The sequence below is a fragment of the Camelus dromedarius genome, chromosome 5 (assembly GCF_036321535.1).
Source record: "Camelus dromedarius isolate mCamDro1 chromosome 5, mCamDro1.pat, whole genome shotgun sequence".
In the NCBI taxonomy this organism is placed as follows: Eukaryota; Metazoa; Chordata; class Mammalia; order Artiodactyla; family Camelidae; genus Camelus; species Camelus dromedarius.
Genome location: NC_087440.1, coordinates 38,588,356 through 38,609,360, shown reverse-complemented (window position 1 = coordinate 38,609,360; position 21,005 = coordinate 38,588,356). Strand labels below are relative to the sequence as shown.

General features: G+C 37.7%; 1 protein-coding gene across 3 annotated transcripts in view; it reads right to left on the bottom strand.

Annotated features, from left to right (window-relative positions):
* AKAP6 (A-kinase anchoring protein 6) overlaps positions 1 to 21,005 on the bottom strand; it is a 491,494-nt gene that overhangs the window by 107,844 nt on the left and 362,645 nt on the right. For all 3 annotated transcript variants that reach the window (XM_031453560.2, XM_064485883.1, XM_010986148.3), the window contains one exon: positions 11,539 to 11,687. In XM_031453560.2, coding sequence (XP_031309420.2) covers positions 11,539 to 11,687 — 149 coding nt within the window. The remainder of the gene's footprint in view (positions 1 to 11,538; positions 11,688 to 21,005) is intronic.

Genomic DNA, 21,005 nt, shown 5'->3' with positions numbered 1-21,005 from the left:
TTTACCATGTGTTGATATCCATTGAGCTGTTCCTTCTTATTCTCTTTATCAACGGACTTAGACAAAAGCCATTTCTTCTAGTTAAATGTACCTCAGGCTCCTTCTCAGTTAGTCTACAATGGAGACCTGGAGTGGTGAATGAACCTAACACAGATACTCATCCTTCCTTCAGTCTAGTCTATTTTCATCCTAGTTGAAAATATTTAGGCTTGAGCTTGTTAGATTTGGTAAATGCTTTCGTTTCCTATTTTGTTTCATTAGTGTAGAATCAGCACTAGTGTTTTCCAAACAACAAATTCTCATGAGGTTCTAGTACTGAAGACAAAAACTTGTTAAAAAAATATTTGTGCCTGATTTCAGAGTCTTGGCCATGTAAATTCACAGCTTAGAAAAGACCTGAAAGTTTTTTCAAATTTAGTGAAATCAAATACATAACTTTGTAGCAAATCAGAAATAAATTACTAGAATTTCTTTGTTGGTTTTTTTCTGAAATGACTTCTGAAGTGACTAATAAATACATTAAATTAATTATAATTTGAGGGCCCAGCAGCTCTGGAATCAATATCTTTAGTTGTGGAATCTAAAGCAAAAGGAAAGAAGGAAGGAAAGGAAGAGAAGGGGAGAAGAGAGGAAAGAAAGAAACAAGGAAGAATTTATTGAGTTTTTATCATGTACCAGACTTTGCACCAAAAGCTGACGACCCACAGGTTCTGAAATGACTGTAATTTAATGTACTCATTATAACAGGAATATTCTTAGGTAAAGGATGTAGTTTACTTTCTTATGTTTCTATTGCCTGCCAAGGTGTGCCAAGTGTTATTCTAGTGATCTTATAAAAGTTGTCTTCCAGGAAAAAGGTCAGCTGCTACACTGGAAAACAGAAAAGATCACAGATAAGTGAATTTATCAAGGGTAGCCTAGAACTAGTTTACCGTTCTATATCCCTTTGAAGAACATGCTGATTCAATCAGCTGATTTCAGAACCAGGTACTTTTCTTGAAGTCCTAGTGACAATCGCCCTCTTGGAGAGAGAAGTGATTGAAATTGTGGCAAGTAGTTCAGATCTCATAAGGGCTGTGAGTATGGGAACTACTCTTTCGGAGGGATTTTCCTTACACAGTTTTCTTTGTAAATGTGCTTGGGTTCATGTCAACTCAATCATTCAAATATATAATCTCCTAGATGTTAAAAGGTCTCCAAGCATACCTTTTCAGTACTCGATGAACGCACTTATCCTATGAAAATGTTACAAAGCAAACTCATACAATACTCTAAGAAGGTGTTATAAATCAAACACATCACCAAAAGGCTATTCCTTTGGATATTTCTCTTTTAAATTGCCATATACCTGACAGTTTCACAATGAAGGAGTTGGACATTCTATTGTAGGTATAATATTCCCATTTTAGGAACTTTAAAAGCTCAATCATGTTATGAGGAGAAAAAGTCTTCTAAATCAAAGTCAGTTTCTGTAACACAAACATAGATTTATGAATGTGTTTATTTCATAGTCTGAAATTCTAACAGAGACAGAGACAAGGCTATGGAAAAACAGACGTACAATTTTTTTTTCTTTATTGTTGGATTTCTAAATTTGGGTTAACTACTATGGTAATTGCCAAAAGTATTTCCCAAAATCTTGTCCACCATTTTATCTGTGTTATTACGGTTTAAAAAGGATTCCAGGGCCTTTCACCATAGAAATAAAACACTAACAAGCTTATTTAATATCATCTTTCTGCAGGTTGGATAGCAATATATTATTTGTGAGGCTGGCACAGTTTAAGAAATGATCTTTCTTCTAAACCCTAAGTTACGTTTGACCAGCTAAGTGTTTGAATACATAAATGCATTCAGCCTTTGGTATTTAAAGTGAGCATCATTAACTCAACATTTCAACTTAAACTTTGCTTAAAAGATAAAGTTTCACCCAAGTGAAATCAATGGGAGGTGTGTGTGAATATATGAGGTTTCAGCTTGGCCCACTAAGGAATTCTGATTAAAACAGACACCAAGTGAAGAAATCATCAAAAGAGAGCAACTATTAGTTGAAGAAAAGATAACACTAAAAAGTCTTGGCAGTTTTTCTACCTAAGGCTGAGTAATATGTATTTTGGAGCATTTGAGAACCCATCTTTTGTATACTTAATGGCTCATTTCACACCAACACATCCAAAAACACAAGATCAGTTCCTGAAACACCAGCTTGTCTATACTGGGACTTCTGTTAAATGACCCAATTTTCCCAGCTTCTTTAGCATATTGATTCGTTCCCCAAATATTCAGTAAGTGTTCACTGTTCACATTATTTGCTCAAGGAAGTTTGCCTCTGGTTTTCAAGAAAGACACCAAAGGTAATGGGAACAAAATTTTCTCAAAATATAGTGTAAAAATTTTACTAAAGTAAAATACTAATACTAGATTAGAATCTCCTGTCATCTTCTACCCCATGTGTCATGTAAGCACAGAAGGGAGATATGAGAGTGGCACCTAGCCCAATCATAATATCATTAAAGAATAAAATTTAGCTTTCCAGACATGAAATCTGATATGCACAGTTGCATGTAGAATCCCTTTCCACTCTAAACATATTAAAGTGTGGACACTAATTTACTATTTTGAATGAAAATTCATGAGCCACTTCCTCATGAGAAAAGAAGCCTGCCTTTGCCATTAATAAATAAAAAGGGATATGGAGTTCTTTCCAGCAGTAATTTTCTCAGTTCTCATATATACCTATGTACATGTGAAAATGTCTTAAGAAAAGTAAAATCAATCCTACAGTTTTGTTAATGACTGGCCCCACTTTCTCATGGACCCATGGGCTGTTTGTCCATAAACATTTGCTATTAAAAGCCATAAAGCAAAAAAATTCTAACTTCCAAGATTAGCCATAAAATTAGAAATAATAATGTAAATTTCTGCATGTATTTAGAGGATTCCGTTAGGCTGTCAGAAAGTCAAATCTGTCTCTAGATTTTCAGTCAATACAATGGACTAAGTTCTAGCCAAAGAGCTGAAAAACATTCTGAAGAATTTAGAATCAGTAGCGATTCTAACACAAATGGGAGAACTGTACTTCCGAAGACAAAACAAGACATGATGATGTTTAAAAAAAAAAGATAAACCTTCGTATGTAATTATCTCTGTGTTAGAAGGGACCAGATGCAGACTTACTTCTGGCATGCTGGTGAGGGTTGGGCAGCTCAGCCTTTTGTAATAGGTGTACTCCACCCTGGGCCTGGAGTAGGCCTGGTTTTCAAAGATTTAATAAGCAACAGAGAATATTTACCCTCAGGGTTAGGGAAGGAGGTAAATAACCTAGAAATAACTCTCTGCCACCCAATCCCTAACAAAAACCTGGTAGCAGAATTAAGAGACCTCTCCCAAGATGACTTCATCTATCTCCTCCATCAATGCTCATCCTGGCCAGAGAGTGCAATGCTCAGACTACAAGGTTTTAGTTACCTATAGAACTGCTCTTACTGAATTAAGCTTTCATATCACTTCTGCAGCCTACATTAAAACTGCTTCAGGAATTTGGTTTCTCTTACAGAGATGTAGTATCATAGATACTTGTCCTCTCCTTAAAAAAACTACAGGGGAAATTTCTTTCAGGACTCAATGGCAAAAGAAGCTGATATATATTATTTTTAATCTTAGGACACTATGAATTTTCTGATGGGTAAGATTTCACTCTTTTCTTTGGGTGTAGAAAGCTGAGAAGCAAATCCTTGCCCTTCTTGAGGACATGAATAGAATATGCATTTGTTTTCTTATACATATTTTACTTTTGCCTAACTTACTTCAGTCAAATATTTATTCTGTTTTATTATAAATATTTTTGTAAGTTGACTCAAATCCTTTGTGAAAGAGATGGGGAAATGCATAAAGAAATAAATTTTAAAGAAAAGAGTTAAGCTCTGCACGTTAAAATGAGGTAGATTAGATTTGTCGTAGGTACTGTCTCACTTTCCCCATTAAGTACCCCTCTCCCTCTTCAACAGGCCCCATAAACTCCCCAAAGCAGTACAGAAATTGTTTGATCATTTTTAAGATGGAAAGGAGATATATATATATATGTGTGTGTGTATATATATATATATAAAATTAGTTGACTTTACCATTAACTTGGAAATAATACTTCCCCAGAAGTTACACCACTACCCCTCTGGTTCACCCTTTGTTGATTCTTGGCATGGATAGCATTAGATTACTGAAGTGGAAAACTGTCTAGGTCTAAAATTAGTTTATTGTATTTGCACATCAGAAGAGTATAATATCATGATCCCAAATGAATACATTCTTACTGCTGAGACTTTTTTCCAGCCCATAAAGACCTATTTTAATAATCACATAGTGCCTAGAATATCAGTTTTCCAGAAGGTAGCCAGGCACTTTTTGCTCCTTTGACTGCAGACTGTGTTGTGATCTTACTATTAATAATATCAGAGTACAAGGGAAGAAGCAAAAAGGACCTGACCTGAACATTGGGGAAGAAGGTAAAATGCATGGTGGAAATAATGTTTCTTTGGGTTGTCTAGTGATTTATCTGCAAGAGTGTTCTCAACATTGGCACACATAAGAGATAGTACTTCATTTTATGGCTGGTGCACACACACACACACACACACACACACACACACACACACACACACACACACACACATATAAAATTTCATTTAGCAATGCTCCCAAAAAACCTATTGAGCAGAAATTCAAAATGGTCATTTTGTGTGTGTGTGTGTGTGTGTGTGTGTGAGAGAGAGAGAGAGAGAGAGATAGAGAGAATATTAGTGAGCATGAATGTTCATCCAACTGCACAGAGATATTTTTAGCCTCTTGCTCAACAGAAAACCAGAAAGATCACCCTATAGCAGTGAAATCCAGGGGTGATCATGTCCTTTCTCAGGTGGTCAAAGTCATTCAGTGTATCTTATTACTTAATTAACTTTGATCAAATTTGATCTTTAATCAAGCCATGTTTTAAACAGTGGTTTATTTGTTTTCATCTGTCAATATCATTTCTCTTTGGGAGTGTTTTATATATATATTTCTGTGCGTGTTTTCACACCGATCCAGAGATACTTCTTTTCCTAAAGGAAAATGGACTCATCTTTCTTGCCAAACTTTTAACCTTTTGTCTAATTAAAGTTCATTTAGTTTAGCCTGTTGTGCTTGAAAATAATCTATATATACTGTTTGTATTTGAAAATAAAATTTATGCTAATACCTTACATGATAAGGGGTGAATACTCTTATATTCTTACACACAGAGCATAAACCTCAACTACATATCCATTTGTAGACACTGCCCAAATTCCCCCACAGCCAGAGGAAGCATGGCATATGACTGAGACTTAAGTATCTTCCAGAACTTTACCACAAGAACTGAAGTCCCTAAGAGATCCCTTGAGAGTCCTTTCTAATCTCAAGAAGCGGAGTTCAGGAAACATCTCCATGACCTTCTACTTCAAATTATTATTATTTATGGTAACATGTAATATACACACGTGTGCACCTTTGCATGCACGTGCGTGTGCACGCGCACACACACACACACCCTCTATACACACTTGAAGTCCTCACTCTCCCTCTGCCCAAACTTTTTCTAATGGCTAGTATCTAGGCATCTTTTAAGACAGCTCAGATGTTCCCTCCTCCCATAAACCTCCCTGACTCCTTCTAGCCAGACTGGATTAGGCAGGCCTCCTAAGTGTCCTCATAATTCTGTCTTGAATTTTTCCCATTGTTTTATCAGGTTGTATCTGAGTGTTTGTGTCTTTCTCCCTCACTAGACAGCAGAGATTAAGTCTTTTGTATCTTTTTCATTCCTAGCACTTCAAACCACTCCCTGCAACACAGTAGTTGCTCGGTGCATATTTTATTAACTGATTTTTCACATACCTATTACATTCCAGGTATTTTAGACATTTCCTTATTGATTATTGTAGTTCTATGCTATAAAAAGCATGGGAAATAGACTGGGATAACTATTCCCATTTAACAGACTGAAATATTGCATACTGAGGAGATTACGTGTCCCAATTAAGGTCACACAGCTAAAAAGTAGCAGAGTGTCAACTTGAATTCCAATCTTTAATTTTAATCAAGTATGCATTTTCTCCTCCTTTAAGAAATTAGACCTGAGTGAATGCATGATTATCCCTAAAAATAGATTTTACTGTGTAGTTGGAAGCAATCTGACCAGACAAAATGCATTCTTATAACCAGGATCAAAAGCTCCCGTCGGCAGCTTTAAGACAGAAAATAATAGTCAACTGTAGTCCTCCATCCCTGCCAATCAAGACATCACCTGGAGTCTTCAATGGTATAGTTCTTATTTAAGAATACTTGTATAATACAGCCTGAAAGAGTCTAACTGAAATAAAAATGTTCCTATTAGCCATACAGTTTAAAATAAGTATTCTTAAAGATAACATTATGTCTACCTGGGGTGGGGGTGGGGGTGGGGGTGGGGGAGATGGACTACCACAAGGTAAGCTCCTACCTCTCTCAGCCTTAGTCCCCATAGTTACCACACTGTCCTTGTTGATGACTGGGAGCCAAAGACATTCCTCAGCTGCAGACCTGCTTCCAGGGCATTTCTACGTGGATGTTCCACAGACCATAAAAAGAACTATGTCCCAAATACTCAGCTTTTCCCCCATCTCCTGTTCCTCCTCTGAATTCCCTGCTCAGTGAATGGCATGTCCATCTGCCAGAGTGCAAAAGCCTGCAACGTTGAGGTCTGTTCTCAAATCCTGCCTCCCTGAATGTCCCCCATCCACTCAGGGATCACAGCCTGTCTTCAACTTCCCTTTTTCAGTTTCCATTACTGCTGCCTTATTAGCTCAGGCCCTAACTATTTTTCACTTGGATGTCTGGAGTAGCCTCTTAACCAAGCACTGTCTTGTCTTGCCCATGTCAAAGTATTCTCCAGGCTGCTGCCAGAAGAGTTTTAAAATTGCCAATCCAGTCATGCTGGAATCCTTTACTGGTTCTAGATGTTTGTGCACACTGCCTCCTCTGTGGGAAGCACTGTGTTGTCACTTCTGACCCTGGGCCATCCTCCATGATGCTTCTCTGGGCAGGCGTTCCTGATTTACATGCACCTGCCACCCTTTATGTCCCTTTGCCTCTGCATCTCCAGTGTCTAGTAGAGCCTGCACTTCATGGGCTCAGTAATTATTAAGTGTTGAAAGACACAAAAGTCATTTGAACCCAAATCCTCTGATTTCCTTTCTCCTCCTTGAGCCAGCAACTGGAGCATCAGTTGCTCTTCCTTATTCCACTCACCTGAGGTTTATCAGCTCTTTCTGGCTTTAGCCTCCAGTCCATCCCCCATTAATTTCTAATCTAAAATCTTCAATGACTAAAGCAGTGTTTCTCAAACTGCAGTATTAAAATCACCCAGAGGACTTAAACACAGATTAAACAAAGATTGCTGGTCTCCATCACCAGATTTTTCAATTTAGTACCTCTGCACCCAGAATTTGCATTTCTAACAAATTCCCAGGAGATACTAATGCTGCTGCTCCAGGGACCACTTGATGAAAACCACTAGAGCAATGGTTCTCAACTAGAAGTGGGTATTAAATATAATATATCTTGGTCCATTCTTGTCTACTGCATTAGAATTTTCAGTGAGGTGAGATAGACAGTCATTTTTCAGCCTAAAAGCTCTGTAGGTGATCCTGATGCACTACCCTGGTTAAGAACCATGAACTCTAGGATCAGGACTTCACTTTCTTCCCATCTTATTTTTCACAACCCTTCCAATTTTTTACCCTGCTCACTAGTTACATGGAACAGCAAGCAGTCTGATGATTCCAGACTTTTGCCCCTTCTCTCAGAGCCCCAGATCAGTTGTAGTTATTCATTTATGTGTCCATTCATTTACTGAGCACCTAGCACATTCCAGGATGCAGGGCAGAGTGCAGTGAACACAACAGATAGAGCCCTGCCTTGTGAAGTCTCTGTTGTTTGCTCTGAGCTCCCCTAGCATCCTCTGTTCCCCCTTCTTTCTCTGTATACAGGGAAATACTGGCTTAATGCTGCACTCTCTTACTAGACTATAAATTTCATGAAGGCAAGAACTGTCTTTGTAAGTGCTCAATAAATGTTTGTTCAGATGAAATTGGAAAGCTCTTCCCCTGACCTAGCCTTTTTTTGAAAATTATCTCGAGTCTTCTCTCTCTCTCTGTTGTCTTTCCTAACCTGCTCCAACTCCCCCACCATAGTCAGAATTGGATTCTGCCTTCCATGAGCCCTGCTCCCTACTCCAAACAGTTTTCTAACTCAGCACTTGTGATCCTTTATTCCATGTTGTTTACAGATCTGGCTCCTCCTACCAAGCTGTGAGCCTCTTAAGGGCAGGGACCACTTCTTTTTTTTTCTTTTAATCTCTGTACTTCATATAGGAAGTATTTAATAGTATTTGCCAAATTAATGAATGAAGTTGATTTTTTTTTTCACTTAAGCCTACTTGGCAATGTTTTTGACAAACTTCCTTGTGGCTTTAATGAAACTGTCTTAAGCTCCTCCATTTCTCCATAGTAGGAAAATACCATAATTTAAATTGTATATAGTACAAAATACACACATGTGACTTGGGGGATAAATGTTTATCAAGGGTCTGAATGAAATTCTCAGAGAGAGGCAAAGTGTGACTTTACAGATTGTCCACTGCATCATGACTCAGGGTTCTGAGTTGAGGATAGGCAAGCCTGCAATCCAGCCTTGTTGCCCCCCAGTTCTAGAATTTATAGGGTAAACAAAACACATGGTTTGTAATCTACACTAAGTCTTGACAGGAAGTAGGATGCTACTTAATGAATGAAACAAGGTTTTGAAATTCATTGAAAAAGATGAAATCAGATAAACCTCTTGATAGAAAGAGGTGTCAGAAAAAGAGATGGTTATACTTCATAAAATATACAAAATATAAGTGTTCTTGACAAACTGCTCAAAACATCGTACCATGCACGTAGTAGGCCTTCAGTGAATATTTATTTGATGAAAGGAACAAAACAATCTATACGTTTTCAATTAAGTCAGCAGGAATCAAAAGCACCGACCTGCTTCCCGTTGAGAATCACCAGTGATTCACAGATTGCATGTCCCCCCAGGAAGCCATGGTTTCCCATGTAGTGATGCAGGAGCCAGTGCCAAATGTCTCCCACAGGTAAACACACTCTGTTTCTAGAGCTCACAGACTCACACACTTTCAGGGAAATCTTCCCACCACACATACTCATCAAGACTGCTAAATGCACATTTTATAGTTAAATCACCTTGATACACACCTTTTCGTCGAGTCAGAAAGGTTATAAATTCATTTCTAAACAATATTTTGGTTATGCAAAATTCTTAGAAATGTAAGATCCCCATTTTATCTAGCAGCTGAGTCTTCCCTGGAGTAGTCTTATACCTTTTTCAACTACATACTCTTCTTAGCATGCATGTAGGCATGGGGAGGAAATAAAAATACACGAATGGTATCACCAACTTAATGTTCTCTTTAGTAGATTGGCTACCTATCTGCATGGAGTGAAGACCCTAGAAAGTCCGCACTATTCCCACAAATTGCTTAGCAGAAACATTGCTCATTCTATGTAACAAAAGGAACCGTTAGTGAAGTTTATGTATCATTGGAGCAGATAATTTTACAAGGCTGTGTTCTTAGGCTTCAGAATTAAGGATTTGACTGTGGGAGCAAAGAGTCTTAGGGGCAGGACACTGCAGATAACCTCACCCACATGCATTTCTCAAACAATGGTTTTCTGTATGTAAACAGAAAATAGAAAAGAGTATATGGTTTTTGTCCTTAGTATTAAATGGCTCCCTTTTCTTTAGCACACTCTTAAATTTCTGCACAATGCGCAGCCTTCAGCACCCTAAGGAGCATAAACAAAGGATATCAGGCAAGTTCACCTACTCCCACTTCACAGAACAATGCTTGTTGTTAACTGAGCAATTCCCAGGGCAGATTTATGATTTGTGGAGCCCAGAGTAAGTACTCAAGTTGGGCCCTTGGAATCTGAGGTCAAAAGCACGTGGTGCCTGCTCAATTCCCCAGGGTTTTTAGAAAACATGAAAATGTGACCTCAAGTTTGTGGTTGTGTGTACACCAGAGACTATTTAGGCATTTAGAGAAATTAAAGCACATTAAGGCCTCAAAGGAGCTTATTGTTCACGCTCCAAGATTTAACCTTTTCTTTCTTGTTTGCTGCTATGCTCTTCCTCTTGTGAAAAATGTCTTCTGAATCATGTAAGATGAACCATATAGATGCATAACATGTCTGTGTATAAGAATGTTCTTAACAGAGCAATAAATTATACAGATAGGGAAATTTAAAAGTTTGAAAATTTGAAAAGTCCTTTCCCATTTCCTAAAAAGAATTATGACTCTGATTCTTTTCTTGTATTCTTAGACCCTAAGTTATACCACAAAACAGAATTTTGTAAACCATGTTCTTAATTCATCCCCAAATTTGAATGAGGATTTTAAGTCACATCAGAACTGTAAGCACTTAAGAGATAAATGAAAGTAAGTGCATGAAAAGCCTTCTTTCCTCCTGTCTTTTCAGGGAATATAGAGTTACATCCCATAGGTTTACACTGTGCTATTAACATGTTACAGAACTTGGGGGAACAGATTTCCTCCTTGTTGTATGGTTCAAGTATAAAAGTGAAATAGGTTACTGTTTCCTAATAATTATGAGTATAATTATTGTCAAGTCATAAAAACTATGAAATAATTAAATTTCATTACACTCTTTTACTCTTTAGTAATCACCTAGTACATATTAAAATTGAGCCAGGAAAGAATAAATATATATAAATCCCATATATATTAAATACATACATATATATTCACATACACAAAGTCTGCATAACTTTAAAGTCATCTGCAAATATCTAAATGTATAACTTAGCTATTCAATAGCATGGGTAGTATATAAATACAGCTATATGTCCCAAGCTGAATGAAATTGTTGGTGGGTCACTGAAGTTGCTGGGTCTTTTCACGTACCATAGACAATATGTGTTGGTCATTTATTCCAACTGACTTCATGTGAAACTAACTGGTTAGTCCATGACCTCTAAACAATTTTAAACATCTATATTTTTTAGAAAAATTACATTCTACCAACTTTCCAATGAGGTTCTGGTGTTTAGAAGTTGCTTAGAGAGACTTTAAAATAAATGGTGAAGTTTAAAGAGGAGAATATACACTGGAAAAAATGACAAAGAAGAAAGATCAACACTATAAGCACAGTGCAGTGACAGAAACACTTATAAAATCACAAGGCTTCTTTGAAAAGCCTAGGAAATTCCGGGTTAGACGACAGGCTGATAAACTCTACAGTCTTCAATTCCGGCACGAATGGAAAAGAACATAAATGCCTTGTCTACTGAGTGTCTCTTGTCTATTAGCTAGGGAGGAAATGCCTGCCTAACACCTACCGGTGCAAAACCATTGAAAAAGTAGATATTAGTGAGAATAAAACAACAAAAAGAAGAGCTCCCTACCCATTGCCTCCTACTGAATGAACTTTTGACATATCAGCAAACTCTTCTTTCCTCTTGCTGCTGCTGGTGTACTGCTCGCTGTACAGCTTGAGGGACATCTGCTCCACAGCATCTCTTTGTGCTTCCAGGTAGCATAGTTGAACCTCAGCCTGGAGAGAGAAACAAAGAGGAATTGCTGTTTTAATCCAGAAGGAATGCATTTCAAGTGAGGTGTAACAACTCAAAGAACGGGAATTGTTCACATCATTATACTGCTCCTTTTCAGGTTGGATTTAATGGGATCATCTGGGCATATTACAGAATTCAATTTTAGATCTGAATCTTATAAGTTGTTCCTTAAAATATGACCTGAATAAATGAACTCTCAGAAGACTCAGTAAATATCACAAAATATCCCTGCGATCGTCATACTGTCTGATGAGACTCCGCATAAAAATTCTGTGATACTCCTTAATAATATTCATCCTCATATTGCCACATATGTAACATTTATTTTTTTAAGTTTCCCCCTCCAGCCCATACATTTGCAAGGACACATACCCTAAACGCTTCTCGTTATCTTCCCTGAGGAGAATAAAAAAGCCTAGTACTAATTCTAATACCTCTTCAATAGTGACAACAGACTTCCTGTATTACTTTTTTTTGTTCTCTGTATTATTGTCTTAATAATTTTAAAACAGAGAGAACAGCGATTGTGCTTACATGCAGGTTTGAATTGTTAAATCTTTCACAGTTACTTGGGGCTCGCTGTAGTAAAGGGAGAGGTAGTAAGTTCACCATGCTGTTTTCTATCAAACCAAGGCCAAAAGAATGCTGAATAATATTTGGCATGGAAATGTATTGAATAGATTCTTTATTTATTGCAGCTGTTGTGATCCCTGTGGCTTTAGAGTTCCCTAGAACACCAGATGAGACAGGGAATGAAGTCTTCTCAGTGGCATGCTTGCCCATGGTGAAGGGGAGAGGGCACAGCCGAGTTCATGTGCACTGGGGACCAAAGGAGTTCTTATTTTCTTTTGGTGCGCTTCACTAAATCCAAACGTGTCCATTAACATTTCTGAACAGCCTTAAAACTGCTACCTCTTTATACTTCAATTATCTATCCTCCTAAGAAAAACAGTTCTGGGTCAGCTGTTGGATGTTGCCAGAATTCTATAACATGTAGGAAAAGCAGAGTCAGACATGACCTTCTACTCTTCGTGTCCAGAGCCAACCGAGGCCTTTTGCCTGGTCTCTGGTTTTATAGACTCAACCATGGAAAGAAAGAGAAAGTGTTATAAATGAGCAGTTGCTTAAAAGGCCAAAGCAGGACTCGGTAAAGGAAATGTAAGATCTCAAACCATTCTCAAGTTCGTATTTTGTTTCTTTCCACAAGCACCTAATTATGAATGCTCTAGAAGCTGAGGAAGAACTTTAAAAATGCTAATATTCATATAACTGAAATTTCAGAAATCAGTTAAGAACTGCAATCTATGTATTGGTTCTCGTAAATTTTTCTGGCTCAAACTAATTGGCTTGAAAAAGAACAGATTCAACTGGATTAAGAATTCCGTCCAACACTATAAACAAAGGATAATGTTACATGGAGTACATTCAGTATGGGAAGAAGGGGTGTGGCTGGTGGAAAGGCACAAAGGAAATACTAGATGTAGTGTTACTTAGCATATTTATTAATGGATAGTGAAAGAGAAGGTGTGGAACATGTTAATGGCAGTATGGAAGAGTCCCAAATCAGGGGCTTGCTGATACCATAAAATTTGGAGAAATGTTACCTACAGACCTAAGAATATTTTTAATGGACCATAAAATTGATTATAGGGAGTCAATTGTCATAAAAAAACAACAGAATATATCTTTCAAAATAGCATACTGGGGGAAGGCATAGCTCAGCGGTAGAATGTGTGCTTAGCATGCACAAGGTCCTGGGTTCAATCCCCAGTGCCTCCATTAAACAAACAAACAAACAAATAAATGAATAAATAAGCCTATAAATTACCCTCCCCAAAAAAAGATTTTTTAAAAAATATTAAAACAAAGAGCATACGACATTCTTAAGTAATTAAATATGAGATCACTGAGAGATAGTGAACAATAGTCAAAAAACTTAAAAACATTCATCTTTCCAAATGCTACCTCCCTTGACCCTCTCCCTCCTGGAAGCTATAAGGGATAATGAGGAGATCATCCTACACAAAGTATTCTACTGGAAACCCTATTAAAATAATGAGTCTACACCATTAGGTGCCAAGAGGTTCCCTAGAGGTTCCCATTAGTTTTTAACCATCCTAAGGTAGCAAGCTAGACCACTGCTTGTTCTGGGTAAAGATCTCCCAGATGTGTGCCACTGGTCACAGAAAGCACATAAAGAGGGAGGTCGACTTATTAGAAACTCATCATTACAATGGAAAAATAACTGAAGTTCATTCCTTTCAGATCCATTTCTGTGTACAAAGGGAAACACCTCTCATATGACAGGGATACATGGAACAATGCAGAGAGCAACTCAAAAAATAGTCACCTTACACAAATGATTGAAATGTTGTAATCTAAGACTTTCAGTGCACAATATCTTACAGGCATTTGACATAGGAAAAGTCCTTGTACTAACAAGGAGATAAATTAGATGGCCCAAGTCTTTCCTATCCATCTCTATTTCTATCTCTGCTTTCAGTGATTCATTCCTAAACGTCATGATAAAAATAGAACCAAAGTAGCTTCTTCTGCTAAGGTTGAATGGCTTTGCCAGTCTAAATCTCTCCACGAGCTGTCTTAGCTTTTTCTCATACTGTATCTTAGTCCTAAGATAAATTTTTAGGAAACAGATTTGAAGAAACTACAGTTCTTAGAAAAAATAGTAACACTGAATTTCTGATTAAAATAATTTTATTTATTAGCATCTATGACAACTGTGGACACTTTTAAAAGTGACTATATTTTACAAATGGAAACTTAGATTAAATAATATTACTGATGTATAATCAATGGGGTTTGGCAACTTATTCATTAAGGAAAACAAAAAGGAGCAAGAGTGAACAGGCTCAATGACAGATCCACCTCTAACTTCCTGGTCAGTGCCATCAATGGGAGAAGGAATATAAAAAGAGCAGTACAGGTGAATGGAACAAGTGAGCTAGATTTGAGTCTTTTGGTTTGAGGTACGAGGTGATTCCTAAAATGAGATGTTCAGTAAGCAAGTAGAAATATTAAAACTGAAATAAAAACCCAGAGGCAATGGCTGACGTTAGGAGATGAAATGAGAACACCATGGGAGATGTGAGAAGAGAAAAGGATCAGTTCTCACTTATTCTCATCTAGGTCTGCATTACACCTTAGCTGACCAGTTGTGATGGACGCTCAATCGCTCTCCCCCCCTCTTTCTCCATAATTCCCAAATCCATTTTATAGATAGTTCATTGATCTTTTTGAATCACATCTGGGATCACTGGTTGTTGTTGTTCCTAGGCTTAATTCTGGACCTCTTTATTTATACTCTCTTCCATGGCTTTCAATGCCATCTATATAGTAATGGCTTCTAATCCTCTCCTCTGAGTACCATACTTATATATCCAATCAACCACCTGACACTGTTAATTGAATTTACTTTAGGCATAATTGTTCAAAACACTCTCCATTTTCATCTTCAACACATGTACCAAAATCTTCTGTTCTTAGGTCTTTCCCTTTAAATAAATGGCACCATTTGTTGCTTAGGTCAGAAATCTGAAAGTCATCCTTGACTCCTTTTCTTTCCCACAGCCAGTTACTCCCTAAATTCTGTTGATTCCTCTTTCAAAATGTGTCTCCAGTCTGTCTGTCTCCCCAGTCTGCACTGCTGCCAGACTGGTCTAAGCCTTCATCATCTCTCCTCTGCAGCACAGCAATCATCTTCTAACACATATCTCCCCTTGCCCATCCCTGCCCCTCCAATCTCTTCCCTTACAGCACCAGAGTGGTCTTTATAAGATATGAGCTGGTTTCACATTGCATTCAGACCTACAAAACAACCTTCCTCCATAGCCCATTAGATTTAGTTCCTGCCTACCTCAGACTTCATTTCCTACTTGTCTCCCTCTTGATCACCATGCCCCTGTCATGCTTGCCTTCTTCCAGTTCTTTAAAAAGCTCTTTCCTGTCTCAGGACCTTTGCACATACTGTTCCCTTTCTCTGAAACATTCTCTTTCTAATGTCTTCTCATCCTTTAGCTCTCAGCTGACATGTTACTTCTCAGAGAGGCTTTCCCTGACCACTCTATCAAATGCAGATCCACTCAATTTTCCTCCATTTCAGAACAGTGTTAATTTCCTTCAGAGCACGTATCACAATTTAAGTCTTATATTTGCTGCCTTACACTTTTTCTGACTCTGTCTCCAGGCTCTAAGCTACATAAAGGGACTGTGTCTCTCTGTCTCCTCTACCATTTTGTATTTCCAACACCTTGGCAGAATCTGGAACATGACAGGGACTCTGTAAATAACTGTTGAATGAATGAACTGTACATTCATATGTACCTTCATTTATTACTTATATACTCACTGAATCTTTATCATGTGTCAGGAACTGCACCAGGGAATGTGGGTACAAAGAAGAATAAAATATAGTCCCTTCTCTCAGGGGATTGCAGTGCAGTGGAGGCAAGAGCCACGTCAACAGATAACGACAAGTGTGCCAAGTGAAACAACTGCAAAGGAGGATGGGAAATAAAACAACTAACTGCCTGAGGGTGAGGAATGGGCAGTGAAAACTTGATAGGGGTGGCATCTGAGCCAGATCTGGGAGTATGGGTATTACTTTGCAAGGCAAAGAAGCAGATGAATATTATATAGGTAGAGTAATTAATTTGTTCAGAGGCCCAGAGTCATGAAAAGCTGTAGCATGTTCAGAAAATGGTGGCTGGAGCTTTGGGGCCTTTTGGACGAAGAGGCTAAGGTAGAAGAGGACAGACTATGGACGATGTCAGGTTAGGGAACTTGAAGGCTATCCAATGACGTGCCAACAGAAGATGTCATTGTTTCTGTGATGGCCTCAATCTTCCTCCATCTCCCCTTTTCTGTCATGGAAACATAGTCATCTGATGGATTAGTCCAAATATGCTTACAAAGTTCCTATCTTCTGGTGTACTTTGAGAACATTGCACTGAGAAGGGAATCAACAGTTTCCATGACACCAGAAAGGAGAATACCTAAGAGATTCAGTAATTCATATCTCTTGTAAACCTTTAACATTAATGTAATGGACTCAACTGTGTCCTCTTTAATTCATATGATGAAGCCTTAAACCCTAATGTGACTGTATTTGGAGACAGGGTCTTTAAAGAGGTAATTAGGTTAAATGAGATCACAAGGGTGCAGCCCTGATCCAATAGGACTAGTGTCCTTATAAGAAGGTAAAGGGTGGTCCTATGGAGAAAAGGCCACGTGAGGACACAATGAGAAGGTAGTCATTTGCAAGCAAGGAGAGAGGCCTCACCAGAAACCAAACCTGTCAACACTTTGATCTGGGACTTCCAGCCTCCAGAACTGTAAGAAATAAGTTTCTGTTGTGGTATTTCATTGCTACCCTAGCAGACAATACACATAATAAAGTAAGAAACACTGCCTTCTCATCTGAGGTTTAATACAATTGCTTTGCTGCATCTCATTTGTAGCATGTTTTCCCCTTTTATTTTATATGCACCTATAGTCTAAATCACTAGAGATGCTCCTCTTCAAATTTAGACTACAAATTAGTAATTTATTCAGAACACAAAACAGTGCTCTCAAATATTTTATTTAAATTTGGCTTGGTATATGGTGATCCAAATTAAATGATCTTCTCCAGGGCCTGAATAATTACTCAGCCATCTACTTCCCTCTCTGATACTGTGTCTGATAACAAAATAGTTAGCCCATGATAAACTGTGGTGGTGGGGGCAATTTTCAGTTATTCTAACAATCTTTAAGGATTAAACACATACTCACTTTTATAATTACATATAGACATATGCCTTATCCTTGCCCTAAAAAACACTGATTTAGTTAAGAAACAACAATTATTTCACTATCACTGCATATCCCAGCATCCCTCATTGGGTTAAGTATACTGAGGATGTTTAAAAAATAATTTTACTCTCTCTTAACTCATGCCATTGCAGGTCTGCCTGCTCACTTCATAGCTTCCCACCACATCTACCCACATCTTTGCATCTGGGTCCATATTCTCTGCCTTCCCTCCTGTTTCTGTGGAAACTGTCCATATTTCTAAGACCAATCCCCTTCACTTATGCACCAGACCTCCTTTTATCTACACAAAGATTACCCCAGCAGCAGATTGGCCTTCTCTCCTGCATCAGGTTTTTCCTCTCTACTTTATTATTTACATTGCACATTAGCCCCCCACAAAATGCTGTTGTTCTTCCCATAGTAAGGAAAAATAGTCTCTAAATATCAATTGATACCAATCTATCCTCTGACTAAAGCCCCATTTCTCTTTCTCTGTCACAGCAAAATCACTTTTACATACATTATCTATACTCACTATGTCCAGTCCCTCTCCTACTTTCTCTTGAATACACTCCAATTAGGTTTTTGTCCACATTCCCCATTTGAATCCTCAGTCCTCAACTTATCCTGACCTGCTCCCGCAGGGCTGGTGAGCATGCTCTAGGGGTGTCTGGTTTTGTTTGCATGACAGTTGGGACCCTAACCTCCCTCAGGTCTTTGCTGAAATGTCATGTTCTCATTCAGGTCTTCTTTGATCTACTTAATACTTCAACTGATCCCCACCCCCTGCAATCCTTATCTTCTTTCATACACATTTACTGTATCTAGCCAAAATATGTTACTTATTGTGTACTGTCCATCTTCCCCCAGTGAACTGGAAGCCACATGAGGGCAGGGACTTTTATTTATGTATTCATTGCTTGTACCCCAGCACCGAGCACAGCACATGCTACGTGAAAGGCACTCTCTACCAATTAGCAAAATAAATTTTACTGAATTTGAAAATATAAAATGGTTTTAAATGTAGAACAAAATAAAACAGTCTGAAGGCTGTAGCCTCAGCTAATTTTTAAAATAGTTGGCTTCATTCTCCCTTAGAAAGGCAATACTTTTTTCTTTGACAGAAAATTATTGAAATATATAATTTTTTCTCTAGAAAAAAAAAGAAGGAAAAGAGCTTCTTTATATCAAGCATCATTTAGAAATATTTTATTCCTCTAATAGAGTGATCTTATATGGCACATATTGTATTAGAAACTAACCACGATGGTCTCACACTTATAGAATGAAAATTTCAGCTATTGTCATCATGTGGTAATCTTTACGATCCATTTCGAAATGAAGTTTTAAGTCTTCTGGGTAAGAACTTGTTTTAGCTTAATAAAATCTGATTTCCCATTTAAAAAAAGAGTTAGTGAGCTTTCAGAGGAGACATCAGTAATCTCACAGTTTGTATTTCGAAGAGTCCACACTAACTCAGGAAGATTATGGGGATCCATCAATACAATGGAGGGGAACTGTACTTTTTCTGATGATAATTTTGTTATTTGGGAATCTTTTCTTACTCTTACTACATAGTATTTTTTTTAACCTTTGATGCAGTATCTCTAGTCATATCCCTTTTCCTTATTGCTTATACAAATATTTACTATGCCTCCCCTCTCACCTGCCCATAGTATCCCTCTCATGCAACTGGCCCAGATTACTTCAATCTTCTGGAAACACCTTCAGGTCTCCAGACCTCCCATAGGCTCTGACAAGGACTTTCAGGGTTCATTAAAATTCCCAATACTCATTCCAGGATTTAGACTTGTCACCTCTACAGCAGGTTCCCCCTGTCCAAGATCACGGTTATTTTGTGCATTTTTGCTTTTGCTATCACTGTTGGCAGTTCATAATTTCCTGAAATAACTCATCTTTGGAACTGAATTCAAAGTGCATTTCCTCCGTCCAGAAATGAGCTCTGAAGACATTTATCACACGTCCATGATGAGCTATGCTGTAACTAAATACAAATAATATTACAAAGGATAAGAATCCCTCTTCAGTCCTGTGTGCCTGACTGGGCAGAGTACCAAAGCCACCTCCTGCAGAGCTGGGACGGGGAGTCGCAGGACTAAGGAGCAGTGTATCTGTTTGGAGTAAAGTCGATTAAAGGTCCTCCTTTCTTCATTTGGCAAATATGTTTTGAGAGCCTCTTATGTGTAAGACATTGTACAAGATACAAATCTAGGTCAGACACGGTGCCTGCCCTTTGGGAACATATAACCCAGAATGATAGAAAATTATACTACATAATAGGAGCTAAAATATTTATTCAAGTCTAAGATCAATACACATTTCAAAAATGCTGCCTAAGAAACAATTAGTAAGTTTGTTCGAATATTCTTTTTATCAATGGATAAGAAAATTATAAAAGTATTTAAAAATATAAATATTTTCCCATTAAAAATTAAATATATATCAAAAATTTAGCAAGAATCTCCAAGCTATTTTAGTATTATACTCAGGAAAGATTATTTTGTATACTAATCTTTATATATTAGGATATAAAACTTCTATGACCATATTGGTAGCTCCAGAAAACCTAGCCTTAGGTTCCCAAGGTTTATTTATATCTATATTCATGGATAATTAAATCAGAACAACTGCAAAAGATAACTGATTTAAGTAAAAAATATTACATTTATATCTTTAAAAGGTCATCTTTATTTTTATTGACTCAATGCTATCTGCAAACCATTAAAACCATTCACTGTAATGTTTAGGAAAGCTATATCCTTAATGATATTTGTTAAATGGTAAGCATTTAAATAAAGCAGAAAGATTAACATGAATGCTATTTTCATTATTTCTTCTGCATTTGTTTGTGTGTAAAGAAAAATGTCTTCTTCCTCCATGTTAATGGTAGATGAGGTGTTTATTAAAAACAACACCACCACCTTCACCTAACAAACATAAAGAACAAATATATCACAAATTGCATCTGTGGATAGCCTCACCCACCACCACCCTCCTCCTCTTTGTAATGGAGGTAGTTAAAGTCATTAAAAATTCAGCATTTTATGTCATGAGCCAGGGTGGGAAGGGAGTCTGATTACACTGTGTGGACTGGAAGGGATGATTAGAATTTAGATGTTTCCCCATTATGTCCTCCTTAGCAAATCTCTGCACAAGGTCACAGGCATCAAGTCAGTGGTTCTATTCTACGGCTGTGTCCTTATTCCCATCTTCCAAATTCCACTACAGCAAATCCTTATGTACTTTCTGGCAGAAACTAAAAATTAAAGATGTACAATGTGAGGATAAAATCTTAGCTTCTCTTGCCCTGCAGGACTGGCAGTTCCTTCCCAAGTACAATTATGTTGGCAAATGCTGCTATTAACTCTATGACTACAATGTGCACTCCAGTTCCTTTGAAATTCTATAAAATAGTTGTCCTTGGTGATAGAAAGGAAGGAATGAAGCAGGAACAACAAGAATTACTT